Source organism: Equus przewalskii, chromosome 29, assembly GCF_037783145.1.
Source record: "Equus przewalskii isolate Varuska chromosome 29, EquPr2, whole genome shotgun sequence".
Lineage (NCBI taxonomy): Eukaryota > Metazoa > Chordata > Mammalia > Perissodactyla > Equidae > Equus > Equus przewalskii.
The window spans coordinates 24,587,196-24,601,120 of record NC_091859.1 but is presented as its reverse complement, the minus strand read 5'-3'; the positions used below and the strand labels follow the sequence as shown (position 1 = coordinate 24,601,120).

Sequence of the window (13,925 nt, the reverse complement as noted above, 5' to 3'; positions counted from 1 at the left end):
AAAACACAGAAAGAATGAGAAGAATTAGGTTATTTCAAAGGATATTTTCCAGGGAATGGCAAAAATAAATTACTTATGCCCCACATTGAAATGTTTTTCTGTTAAGGAGCTAAATAAGTTTTCTGTTTCTTTCTCCTTCTGAACAGTGCTGTATATTTATAAATTATAATTTTTATTTCTATTTTTATTAATGTCTATACACATCATGCCAGTAAAATTATAATTCATGTGCATTTAAGTCATGCCTTTTGGAATGTAAATTCAGATCACATTGATCCTCAGCCTTCCTAGTAATGCATTCATATACCACTTTGGATTGGGTTAATTATAGAATTGGATTTTATTAATCAAAGAAGTTATTACATTATATATTATTTATAATGATATTTCTATTTTGGATTGAGATTAAAAATTCTACATTAGAGATCACTTTTAGTATAAGGGGACAAAATTTCAATAATGACACTATTCAATTCAACACACACACACACACACTCTCTGCAGGCCTGTTAGACATTTGTTAAATTCTTGGAGAAAAAGAAAAAGTTGAACACTCAACATTGGTATAGCTCAGGATGTTTCCTCTTTGAAATCTTCCTTGATCCTCCTCAAGGCAGAAACTAATCTTTCCCTGCATTCTCACAAATTCTGTTACATGCTGTGTTCCTCCCTTCCTCTGCCTTTTGTCCTCAAAAGAATTCTTTTTTTTTTTTTTTTTTTTTTAAAGATTTTATTTTTTCCTTTTTCTCCCCAAAGCCCCCCGGTACATAGTTGTGTATTCTTCGGGTTGTGGCATGTGGGACGCTGCCTCAGCGTGGTCTGACGAGCAGTGCCATGTCCGCGCCCAGGATTCGAACCGACGAAACACTGGGCTGCCTGTAGCGGAGCACGCGAACTTAACCACTCAGCCACGGGGCCAGCCCCCTCAAAAGAATTCTTAAATGTCTACATTTTCAAGGTACTTTGCTAGGCATCATGGATATAGTGATGAAAAAATGTGTGTGGTCTACATTTCCACTAAGTATATAGTTTACTAGGAGAAATAGATAATCACATAACATTGTAATGTGCATCATAAGTGCTATGATGAGGAAATTATAAATTTATGTGAAGCACACAGGAAAAGCACTAGACTTCAGGAACCAGTGACGTCTTCTTAAATGAAGTTATATTTGAGATTTGACACAGTATGAGTCAGTAGTTCTCAAAGTGTACTCCCTAGACTCTCAGAATCATCGGAGAACTTGTTAGGAATGGAAATTCTCAGGACTCATCCCAGGCTACTGAACCAGAAACTCTGGGGGTATGGCAAAGAAATCTGGTTTTTGACAAGCTCTCTGGGCGCTTCCAATTTATGCTGAAGATTGAGAACTAGTGGTATAGTGACGACGACATAAGGAGGGCTAGGAATTAGATTCTGCCAAGCAGAGAGACCAGGCTTTGAGATCCTTGGGGAAGAAAACAGAGAATTACACCATGCAAAAATATTCTATATGCCTAGAGCTTAGGGTATGAGGTTTGGGGGAGAGTTGGAGTGGGCAAGAGAGGATTTTGAGAGGAAAGTAGGGAGAGGATCATCCAGGTTTTGTAATCTACATTAGCTTGTTTAGATTTCATTTATCATAAATATTTATTTATACATCTGTCTCCTCAAATAGAATGTGAATATTACAAGAGTCAGGATCATATTTCCATATCTCAAAACACCCCTCAACTATTCTCAGCATATAATATGTTGATGTTTAATAAATGCAAGCAATGCGTGAATTGAGTGAACTCATTGGATACTCACAAAAGCTCCTTGAGGTGGACATCACTACTCTTATTTTATGCTTGAGAACAACCAAGGCTAGGAGAAGGTGAGAGGCTTCCCAACATAACACGGTCAAATGGCTATTCAGAAGCAGAGGTGTTTCACAGACCCAAGCTTTTGAATGTTATTTATAGAATCTCTTCCTTATTCCGCACTAACCTTTGTGTCAGGGATTGCTCAAATTATAGAGAATATATATGAATACATAAAATTACAGAATTTTTTTAACCTGTTAGCATTCCTAACGCAACTGTGCTTCTTTCTCTCTTTTCTTTTCTTTTTTTTCCAGACAGAAAAGGGGAGTGCACTTCATGAAGCAGCTTTGTTTGGAAAGGTGGATGTTGTGAGAGTTCTGTTAGAAACAGGTAACTATCATGATTCTCCATGGAGCTTATTCTGCGAAATACAGTTTCTATTTGAAGAGTAGACAAAGGAAAATGACAGTTTTTTTTCCACAATCACCCTTATTTCTTGCCTTCATTCCATTTTGCAGATTTCTATTTATAGCATGTAGAATTGCGCCTCACTGTTTAGATTAAATTGATATAAATGTGTGCCTTCCTTTACTCAGTAGATATGTTAGTAAAAAGCTCTTGGAAATGGAAACTTTATGCATTTAAATCACATCAAAATATATTAGAGGAGCGACCAAAAGGAAAAAAAAAATCTCTGCCTTCTACAAGAGGGAGGAATTGATCCCTGTGAAGTTATGACAGTTGCTTGGCTTATTAAAGAACATAATACTTTCCCTAGGTTTTTATATTGTGAACTGTAGTAAACAGAAATTAGAGTACTCTATCCTTAAAGTAAGTTCTCCTTCTAGTTACTGTATCAGCTAAGTAGCTATTGTTTGTAAGCTGCAGTGATTTAAAGGGAACCTTTTAGAGGGAATGCTTTGAAGGAACAACAAAGTAGGCTTCTTTGTGCTCATATTTATATTCTGATTGAAATGAAATAAAATTGGAACTGAGGTGAGATTTTTTTTTAAGATCAAAAGGCATGGGTTCAAATTCATGCTTGTAGAAATTGATGTGAGTCTTTTGAGTTATGGACTATATTTAGTGTGTTTATTTTCCTCAGTAAAAAAATAAAATGGAAAACATTAGCAAGACTATTGCATTATACAATTACAGACTATTACATATTCAAATTATACAAAGACTGTGCTTATACAAAGTAAAAATTTCGTGTATATTAATTTTGATATGTAACACGGTGATATAATAAATGATTTGAGGTAACCAATTAAATATGTGCTGGTCACATATCCCTACACAAATTTAAGCAAGTAGTTAATAATCTTATTATGATAAACTAATATTTGAGGCCAGATTCTGAAAACTGACTTTGTTTGCAGTTAGATGTTTGGAATGTTTATAAACTTTTTTGGGGCATTGAAAACTATTTGCTACATGAAAATAAGTTCTTGAGTACAATAAATATTTTCAGAATTAAAATAATTTTAAAGATGTTTCAGTTACACGCTTCAGGAAGTTTTCTCACCAGGTAGATGATGAGTGTTGCTGACATTGAATATAATCTTGTGTAAGTAAATATGGAATATTTGACTGTATTTGGAGAAGTAGTATTTGGAAAATAGTTCAAAATAATCATACTTTTTCAATTTTTATGAATACTCAAGTATTCTAAGACTGTTCTTATATTACTTACATGGTACATTATTATAATTTAAAAATATTTTTACCACGTTACAGAGAATATATAAATCATATGACCATTGTCCTTTAGGATTTCACATTCTGAATCAGTAGTATTTTTCAGCTTTATGGTGTAATATTTACTTAACTAGCTATAATCATTTAGTTAACTAGCTATAACCTAAACTAGCTATAATCCAAAAAAGCAATCTTAATGATTGGGCCAGCGCCTTAAAGAGTTAATTCATTATCAGGAATATTCCTAATCTTTGGTAGCACACGACCCCATCTTCTTTCTTACTAAAATTGTGTGTGTGTGTGTGTGTGTTTGTGTGTGTAGAGCTTAATTAAAAAAAAATCACTTTCAGTGCTTGGTTTGTATATGTTTGAAATTAGAGCAGTTATATATTGACAGTATCTTCTGATGACACTCCAGTGGTATACATCTAGTGGGTATTTCTTTTTCTTTCAGGAATTGATGCCAACATAAAGGATAGCTTAGGTAGAACTGTCTTAGACATTCTGAAAGAACATCCATCTCAGAAATCTCTCCAGATTGCAGCACTCTTACAAGGTAAACAATACTGAATGATGGATGAGCTTGCCTTAAAGTTAATATTAAATTAAAACTGCATAGTTTTCTCTTGGATTTTGAGTTAATATTTACTTTTGAATTAACTTATTATTTGTATTTTTCTGGTAGACTTTTAAATTAAATAATAGTTCTTTTTAATGTTTTATTTCTGTTTTTCAACTACTCACTATTTTTTTTTTTAATGATTTTTTTTATTTTTTCCTTTTTCTCCCCAAAGCCCCCCGGTACATAGTTGTATATTCTTTGTTGTGGGTCCTTCTAGTTGTGGCATGTGGGACGCTGCCTCAGCGTGGTTTGATGAGCAGCGTCATGTTCGCGTCCAGGATTCGAACCAACGAAACACTGGGCCTCCTGCAGCAGAGCACGCAAACTTAACCGCTTGGCCACTGTGCCAGCCCCAACTACTCACTATTTTTTAAAAAGCTAAAGTATTTTTTCACTCACTTGATATTAAAAGGTCTTTTTAAAACCCATGTAGTAGATATGTAGTTATGAACTTAAAGGTAATAAGCCTGTAAAGTGATGATGATGAAGTATTATCTTACATTTGAATAATGCTTTAAGAGTTTTCAGGCATTTTCTATTACTTTGTCTGATTTCTATAACTTTGTAAGGTAGATAAGTCAGATATCATTATTCCCCTTTTTGCACATGAGGGAAACTGAAGCTCCAAGGGACTAAGTGACTTGCTCACACTCATATGTCCTAATCTAAGTGGTAGAGCTAGTACATAAATGCTGGATTAACAACAACAAAATTGTACTTAGCTGAAAGAATACAGATTATTTCCTCCCTAATCCAGTAGTGCAAGATAATTCAGTTTTGCCAGCCTTTGTTTTCGATAAAGGTCATTTAAGTACACTTGTAGTTAGTTGCAGATCTACGGAAGATTTGACAACCATCTAGGCACTACATTTTCATTTGCAGAATCACATACTTCCTCATTTGATGTAAAAATTCTATGAAAAATTTAGATTTAAATGCTTTCCCTTTCTGCTTGGTGATTAGGCCTGCCATGTAGCATGTTCCCTTAAAAACCCAGATGTTTGTCCTTTTCTTTCCAGTTAACTCTTACACTGTTTGGTGGTGATTATCCCCTATAATTGTTACAGGTTGGTTGCAAGTGTAACAGAGGAGGGAGGAGGGCATGGGTTTCATTGCATATCAGTTAGGAACCTGAAGAACAGCTTTGTCCTGCAGGGAGATAAATGAATTAAAACCAAGTTGGGCAGGAGACATGTAGATGCAGGAGTCAACAAAGGCCAAAGAGGAGGTCATTATACTCTTTTCTGTCTTTGTTTCCAAAACCTCTCAGGAAAGTTCAGGCCCCTACAATTTTCTTGTCAATAAAGAAGTTAATTGCAAGTCAAGTGTGTATAGAGATAAACATAGAAGAATACAAGTGTAGCTCTTCATATTAATTAAAATTCAAATCAAGTTGAATGAAAGCTAAAAAATAAAAAAAGTGGTCACAACATTTTTATAAGTCTTTCCCCCTCTGGGTACTTTATATTTCATGCTGGACTTTTGCCTCTAACTAAACTGTAAAAAAACAGGCTTGTGCACAAATGCGTCTTTTGGGGAGAATCAAAATAAATGTCATCCACCAAAAAGGGGAGATGACATAATTACAGTCAGTTTTTAACATACTGCATTGGTTCAACTTAGAGGAAAATCTTACTATGTAGAAGTAACTATCTATGTTCTCTTAAATGGTCAAGATTCATTAAATATGCCAATTTGTGACACAGTATATGGGACATCTTTGAATTTTTTTAATTGTTGGCAAATTTTAGAATGTGAGCCCCATCATCTATATTTTTTGCATTTCTGGATTTCAAGTCACTAGTACATTTTAAATCTTATGAAAAAGTTTGTTATTGCAATAAAGATGATTTATAGTAGATAAAATTACTATTTGTGTCCTGGAGGAGGAATTCAATTTACATAATTACTGCATGGGTCAAAAATTGTAAGTTGCTTTCTTTTCCTGGTAGAATTTGCCTAGTAGAATTGCCCTTAGGTAGAAACTATTTGGATGGTTTGATATCACAAGTGGTTGGCATGAGAGCACAACTTAACTGAATTTTAACAACTTAACTGAATTTTAGGAAAAAGTTTCCTTCTGAATAAAGAAATGCAAGTAAATGATCCCTATGAGGAGGAATCTACTGGTTTAATCCTTTATGGAGGCTAGAAACTAGCCACTTGGGCTGAGTGCTTTTGGCAGATAGCAGGTGTATTCCTTTTAGATCATGTACTTTTGGTCCACACTGTGTTTCCATAAGAATTGAACTAGCTTTCAACATTTAAAAATCTAGGATTTCAGCTAAAACTCCAGAGTCTCAAAAAAATGCAGACTTTTGTTTTGCTTCATTGCCGACCTTTAGATAGGGCGCTTGCTCTCTGGTTAACCATGCTCCACAGGCTTTCTGTTCTTTCTATACTATTGAGGCTGAATGTTAGTTGACATTTATCCGTGCATTCAGATTCTGTTTTCCTTGTGATTAAGAGAAAAGTGAGATGTTTCTCGTCCCATATCTATCTGACTCTGCTGCTTATTAGCTGTATGGACGTGGCCAAGTTAATAATCCTTCTCATTTAGTTGTCATCTTTACAACTAAGATAGTAGTAGTGCCTGTGTCATAGTTTTGTGAGGATTAAATGAGTTAATTGATATTAAATACTTAGAACACTGCTGGGTACATAAATTTTAGCTGCTAATACTACTATTATTATGTCTTCATCAAAATTGGAAAAATGAGAGATAGGCTGAGTATGGGACATTACTTCAAGAATAATGGGAAAGAACTTTATTTCTTTGTGGACATAAAGTTCAATACGCAATTATCCTTGTCTTATAAGATTATAATACCATTATAAAATAAACTAGTCTCTCTTCATTCATTTATGTTATCTGACTGGCTGTTGTATCCATTTGGATCTGACATCCCTGTTTAGGGATCAAGTCTATTCAAAGCATCTTTCAGAGAGTTTTAAATCTTCAGGAAGAATATATTTAAGCAAACTAAGGATGTTATTGCATCTTCATCAGGTGAATTTGTTTTTAAGGAAAGAGTGTGACAAGTTTAGTTTTCAGAAAAAGGGTTCATGAATCTCTTCCAAAGTATCTTTTTCACTTTAATTAAAAAGCTTTAAACTAATAGCTCATCATGAAGTTCTTTTGGTTCATTTGGTTTTTTGAAGTTCTTTTAAAAATTTAGGATATATCTAGGATATGAAGGTACGAATGAAAAAATGATCACCAGAAGAAGACATAAAGTTTAGTTAAGATTTTAAAAGAAATGAATTTAAGTATGTAATTTCAAAAACTTATACACGCAGAATATTTAGAAGGCATGGGAAGATCAACAGTCCTCGAAGAACATGTGCAGGAAGATACAACACCAGAAACACACATTTCATCTCCTGTTGAGTCTCCTTCTCAAAAGACCAAAAGTGAGTAGCTTGTTATAAAGCCCTTGAAATGATTCTAGACTTCTATGTACAAATTTGTACAAGAAGGCTAACATTTGTGAAAATTTCAAGTGTATTAAGTTATATCTTATACTCTTTATTTTATCTATTTATTCAGTCAACTTTTACTGAGCTCCTGCTATTTGTCGGGCACTTTTCTTCGCCTTTAGATACAGCAGTGAGCAAAGTAGATACCAATCCATGCTGTCATGAAATTTACATGGAGTGGTTATTTCATAGTAGATTTTTTTCTAAAATGTGTTTTTTTTTTAATGATTTTATTTTTTCCTTTTTCTCCCCAAAGCCCCCCGGTACATAGTTGTATATTCTTCATTGTGGGTCCTTCTAGTTGTGGCATGTGGGACGCTGCCTCAGCGTGGTTTGATGAGCAGTGCCATGTGCGCGCCCAGGATTCGAACCAATGAAACACTGGGCCGCGTACAGCGGGGTGCGCAAACTTAACCACTCGGCCACGGGGCCAGCCCCAGTCTAAAATGTGTTTTTAATACATAATAATACTATTGATACCTGGATTGTAACTCCTGGAGGTTTTTTAAAGAATAAATTGTAGGTATAAAATACCTTTCTGAGAATGATTAGAAGAATGAATATTTTCATGCAACCTACAAAATATTCATGTTTTCACAGATAATACGTATTATTTATCTGTTCCTTCTGTGTTTTCCCTTATCACATATCATAATTCTAATTTATTCTTACATAATTATTTGTTTCAATAAGTTCTACTATTTCTTTTTATTGAACCTAAGAAATAGGTTCTCAGCACTCTCTCAAATTTGTTAATGAATTGTTGAATGAATTCTGTCAGTGAAGTATAATGCCAATAAAAGATTATTGAAAATTAAATGCTGTTAATAAATGAAGCTTTAGGAAGTGTTAATTCCAGATGCTTTTATGCAACATGTATATGTAAACCTTTAATACTTATTTCCATTTTGAAAAGGAGTAGAAATAGGGAAAATTTGAAATTTCTCTTTGTCTTTTAATATTCTTGTATTAATTATAGTTTGGTGCCTTGTTTTCATCAGAATATTTTCTGATGACTTAATCTTGTTTGCCGTATTTTGACTTCTATCATGATAATCATATTTTTCTTATTTAATGTTAATTTTTAGCAGTAAGTAGCCTTTCTTGAAACTTCTGAAAAAATTTACTCTTCTTACAGGTGAAACAGTGACTGGAGAGTTATCAAAACTCTTGGATGAAATAAAGCTCTGTCAAGAAAAGGATTATTCTTTTGAAGATTTGTGCCATACAATATCAGACCACTACTTAGATAATTTGAGCAAGATTTCAGAGGAAGAACTTGGGAAAAATGGAAGCCAGAGTGTAGTAAGTAAGGGGGGAAAGCAGACAATCCATCTGTCTTTGCCAGTTCAGTGTGTACCTGAGAGGCATGGGATTTGTGCATTATCCTATCTTGGATTCAGCCAGTGTCAAACGTCAAGCTCCCTTTGTTCTTTCCATGATGTCCACTGGTCTTTTATTCTCAATGCATGTGTAGGGGAAGGAATGCTTTGATAAATCCCTTATAGTTTGTGATGATCTTGCTACCGTTAGACTCTCGGAACACATGAATTCATAGTTTCTTTGATTTTGTTCTTTTAGTTTTACTGGGCATAATGATATTGGTTTGCAAAGAAAGAAGAAAACCTTCTTTTGTCTTTCTTCCCCACTTTCTCTGTGAACTGAGTCTAACCCCATCTTTAAGAAGAATGATAGAGCTGAGCCATGTGTGAAGAGTTCCCCAGTCACTCTGTATGTCATAGTAGGAGACAGACATTTTGGAAAGTTCGACCTGCATATTTTTATAATCTTATGCAAATCCCAGGGGATTTGCATGCAACCTACAAGCTCAGAATCTAAGTCATGAGTTAGAGATTCTTGCTCATTTGGATTTTTATATTAATATAATAGCGAGAAAAACTATAGAGAATCAGTCAGTTTAAGATTTGTATATATATTTTGTGCTCTATAGAGGAAAGATTTATAGGGTGCACTGCTATTAAAGGAAATACATTATTGTGTTATGAAAACTTTACTCACTTTTAGAACTTAATTTGTTATGGAAACATTCTTCAAAAGCTAATAATAGAGTGGATTATGTTAAGTATATTTATGAAAACTAAAAAAAAATTGCTAAGTATAGTGACTGTTATGAGAATGTTTACTTCATTTAGTTGCGTAATGTGAGCTGACACCATTTCCCAGGATAGTGCTTGCTAGTCTAGTTCCATGACTAGTCTCACTTCCTAGGCCTGTTTTTGTTTTTCATTTTTGTTTGTTTTTTTTTGCAGTGTCTTGTGTAAAACATCACATTATTGGCTCCAATAAATGCTCTTTATGAATAATTATGATTAATTATATATATACTGAAGTAAATACTTTTAGCTTTTACCAAATGAAATTTTTATATTAATGTAATATTTACTGTAGTTACTTTAGTCAGGACAAAATTCCCTGTTTAAAAATCTAAAACAGATGTATGCTGTCTCCAAATTACAAATCAGTTACATTTCAACATTTCCTTGAAAGTTGGTTATAAATTAAAACATATTTATCCTGCATAAACAGTACATGGTATTTAGGTTTTTAGGTCCATCCCTAAATATTTCTCTAAACTGTCTGCTTCTGGCCCTCTACTTCTAAACCCACAGATTTTTCAAATGCCCTAACTTTCTAGACCAGTGATTTCTAAACTTATCTTGTTGCGTGTACCATTGGTAAACAGATTTTCAGCAAACACCCTTAATGCATTTATTTATAAATTATATATATCTATGACTATTATAAGAATGTATGATGTAAATTATGAGGCATATACTACAAAAGAAATTCAAGTAAGGAAGATAATAAGTGTAAATAGAAGCTTTAATTTTTTTTCTTTTACTCAATGGGTATCTTGTGCACCCTACGGTCTGCACACTCTGCTTGAAGACCATGATTCAAGTTTATAGCTTTCAGGTAATGATGGCAGGGCCTTTTGGCATTGTGAGGGTGACATAATGGGAAAATGATGACCAAACTTTTTTTTTTTTGGTAAGCCGAAGTGTGTTGCAATTGAGCAAGAGAGAAATTAAATGCTCATAAATTGAACATAAGTTTCTTAAAATTCAAGCTCATACTTTCACACAAGCAATCACTCTTTCTTCCTGTGACAAACTTTTGTATTGTGTTCCTTGAAAATATTGTCATATTAAATATTAAAGGTTACATGAGGCAGAAAAACAGGGTACATATGAGTAAGAGCAAGTATTCTATTTATCTGGAATAACAGAGTTTTTAAAGGGGGAAGATGGGAGATAAGATTAGACAGATGGAGGTCAGGTCATGGATGATTTTGAATGTCAGGCTGAGAATTTTGGTATTTTTTTCAGGAAATGAGAAAAATCTAAAGGGTTTCAGGCAGGTAAAAGACATTATTGGAAGTGGTCTTTCAGAAGATTAATCTGATAGAAACTTGTTATTGAATGTTTAAAAAGTAATCCAATTTCTTTGACCCTTCTCCACTGCCTGTGTTTTTTTTGGATTCATTCCCTGTTTTGTTGAATATTTGCTTCCATCCATTCATCAAAAATGTTTTTCCTGAGCTTTGTTGAATTACACTCTCAAATAATGTAAAAACTTAATCAAGTACTTACAGATTGCCTAATATAGATGTTCGTTACCAGGTTGTGTGCTATAGGATTTATAATAGCAATAATGAGACATGGTTCTTGACTTCAAGGAGATCAAAATTCCTATTCCAAGAAATCTTCAGTCACATTGTGCAGTCAAGACTAACATATAAACATATATGTATATTTAGGAGTTGACATTTGTTAGGTACTTGCTATTTGCTGTTCTAATGTTTTATATGATTTAAGCCACTTAATCCTCACAGTAATCCTAACAATGGAGTTATGGATTTGGGAAATGACTCAGCTGGCAAATCTAAGATTCAAACTCAGAAGCAATGTCTTTAATTCTCAGCTACATTTTTCATAATAAACTACCCTGTGGCCAAAGGAAGTTTTTAAAAAGGGAGAGATAAGTGAAGATTTATGGATATTCATTGAAGGTGTCATGGAGGTAGTGGGAGATTAAACTGGGCCTTGCAGGAAGGGGAGATGTACTTTGCACTTGAGTTGGAATGACTGAATGAATGAATGGGAGAGGATTTTAGCCTACAGAAACAGTATATGCAAAAGCACAGAGGTGAGACATAGCATGTAATTTGAAGAGGATGGTTTGTCATGGAGTTGGTTTTGGAAAGTAGTGGGAAATAAAGTTGGATCAGTGATGATAATATCTAACACTTATGGAACACTTTATATTAACTGATTTAATCCTCACAATAACTCTATGAGATTGGTAATGTTATTCCTCCTGTTTTACAGATGAGAAAATGGAGGCACAGAGAACTTGTATGACTTTCCCAAGTTTATATGTCAAAAGTTTAAAGCTTGTCAAAAGTTTAATATTGATGCTGAGGAGAAAAAACTCTTGAGTAGGAAAGTTCCATCATGAAGGGGACATTTTTGCAAGATAAAGGTGGTAACTGTATGTCAGATGTTTTGGAGAGAGACTCAGATAATGATTCTCAGCAATGGCTATACATTAGACTTATATGGAGAGGCTTCAGAAAATACTGATACCTTCAATACCATGCCAGACCAACTAAATCGAATTATTTTGGGTAGCATTCACTCCTGAGATGATGAGTCTGAACTGAGGTCTTGATAACACCACAGAATTACAGAATTTTAGAGCTATAATTAAATCTCCTACATCTTCTAGTGTCCAGCCTAATTCTCTGACTCTCCCTGTAAAATTCCTAAAAATCTCTTGTATTAGGAGGGTTTTCAGTTTATCATCAAAAAAACCCCTCAAACTATAGTCCAGCCATAGTTTTAAATTACAATTATTTCTATACTATGTTGGAATGTTAAATGTGGAGAAGATTTTTGTTTGTTTATTATTCATATTACTGGCTGAAGAACAGGCATTCAGGTTCAGTTAAAATTTAATTTTAGTGATTTGAAACATCCAACTTGTTTGTTGTAATATAAAAAATCATTCTAAAAGTAAATTAGAAAAAATAAAAATGTAAGGAAATATGTTTTGTAGCATTCATATCATTAATAAATGTATTTTACGTATTAATGATATGGCTTGAATTTTAGGAGTATTTTAACTATTCTTGGTTTAGTTTAGCTTTTATTACCTATTTTCTTCCAATAGAGGGCACTCTAATTCAGTAATTTAAAATACGAAATCAGACATCTTATGTAAGAACTTTTATTTTTGAATTGGAGGTTTTGGTTTTACTAAAATATTAGCCTTAAGGTGGTAGTTTGAGCAAGTTTAATAATATAAGTGAATTAAAAATTAAATTCTTATTTTGATTGAATGTAAATGCCTGTTCAAATTAAAATTATGTTTTCTTTTGCATAAATTTAAATTTAACAGTCAGTTTGTTTTAAATGATTTTATAATGTGCATATGGAGTCATTTTCTAAGTTGATTTAGGACGTTATATAATCTAGATTGTAAATTTTGCAGAAATATAAATACCTTCACATTTTTAACCAACCCAAGAATATAAAATAATCTGAAAAAAATTTTCTGTTCTCCTCGTTTATTTTTCCAAGTTACATATTCAATTTTCTTCTCCATGTGTATAAACAATGTGGACAGCTCTTAAATGTGAACCCACCATGCCACAGAGAAATTTCATAACATAAAGGTCATTAGAGCAGATTTCAGAATTTAGGTTTCAGGAAAGCATTTTTTTAAGATATAAAAAAGGCATTATTGCCTCATCAGCCCATGCCTCTAAGAAATAAATAAGAAGTTCCAGAGATGAAATGCCTTGTGTGTTTTTTTCTCCTGAGGGAAAACCTAGACACAAGCAGCATCTCAGACTCATTGTTTGAAAGGGATTACGTTGGCAGGTTTTGCGCAATTTTACTCATCCGGTACACCTCTTCTCTGTTATTTCACTTTCTTTCCAATGCAAAATCTTTAATACACGTAAGCTTTCTGAAGTGTGAGATATTTTACTTTAGTATTTCAAGATTTTAAGATTCAACTTCTCAGTTTATATACCAAGCTTCTATAAACTGCTTGAGAGCACTCTCTGGGAGGGTCTCTGTAGGAAAATATACTTAATTTGGTGCCAAAATTCATCAAGTCTTAAAGGTCAATAGAATCAAATTAGATTGCCTAAAATCCAACTGGTGCTTCTGAAACAAAGTTTACTTTCAAACACATTCTAACACAATTTCTGGAGCTTAATATCAGGAATGCACTAATTTCATAATGGTGAGAGACTTTAGTGGCTATCTCATCCAATTCCCATCAGATTCAGAGTACTCTG

At 33.5% G+C, this 13,925-nt stretch overlaps 1 protein-coding gene across 41 annotated transcripts in view; it reads left to right on the top strand.

The window, feature by feature from the left end:
* ANKS1B (ankyrin repeat and sterile alpha motif domain containing 1B) overlaps positions 1–13,925 on the top strand; it is a 1,029,975-nt gene that overhangs the window by 167,712 nt on the left and 848,338 nt on the right. For all 41 annotated transcript variants that reach the window (XR_011534653.1, XR_011534657.1, XR_011534652.1 and 38 more), the window contains 4 exons: positions 2,103–2,178; positions 3,944–4,045; positions 7,412–7,525; positions 8,730–8,896. Coding sequence is in view for 30 of the 41 variants with exons in the window: in XM_070599947.1 (XP_070456048.1) it covers positions 2,103–2,178; positions 3,944–4,045; positions 7,412–7,525; positions 8,730–8,896 (459 nt within the window). In the remaining 11 variants the exon portion in view is untranslated. The remainder of the gene's footprint in view (positions 1–2,102; positions 2,179–3,943; positions 4,046–7,411; positions 7,526–8,729; positions 8,897–13,925) is intronic.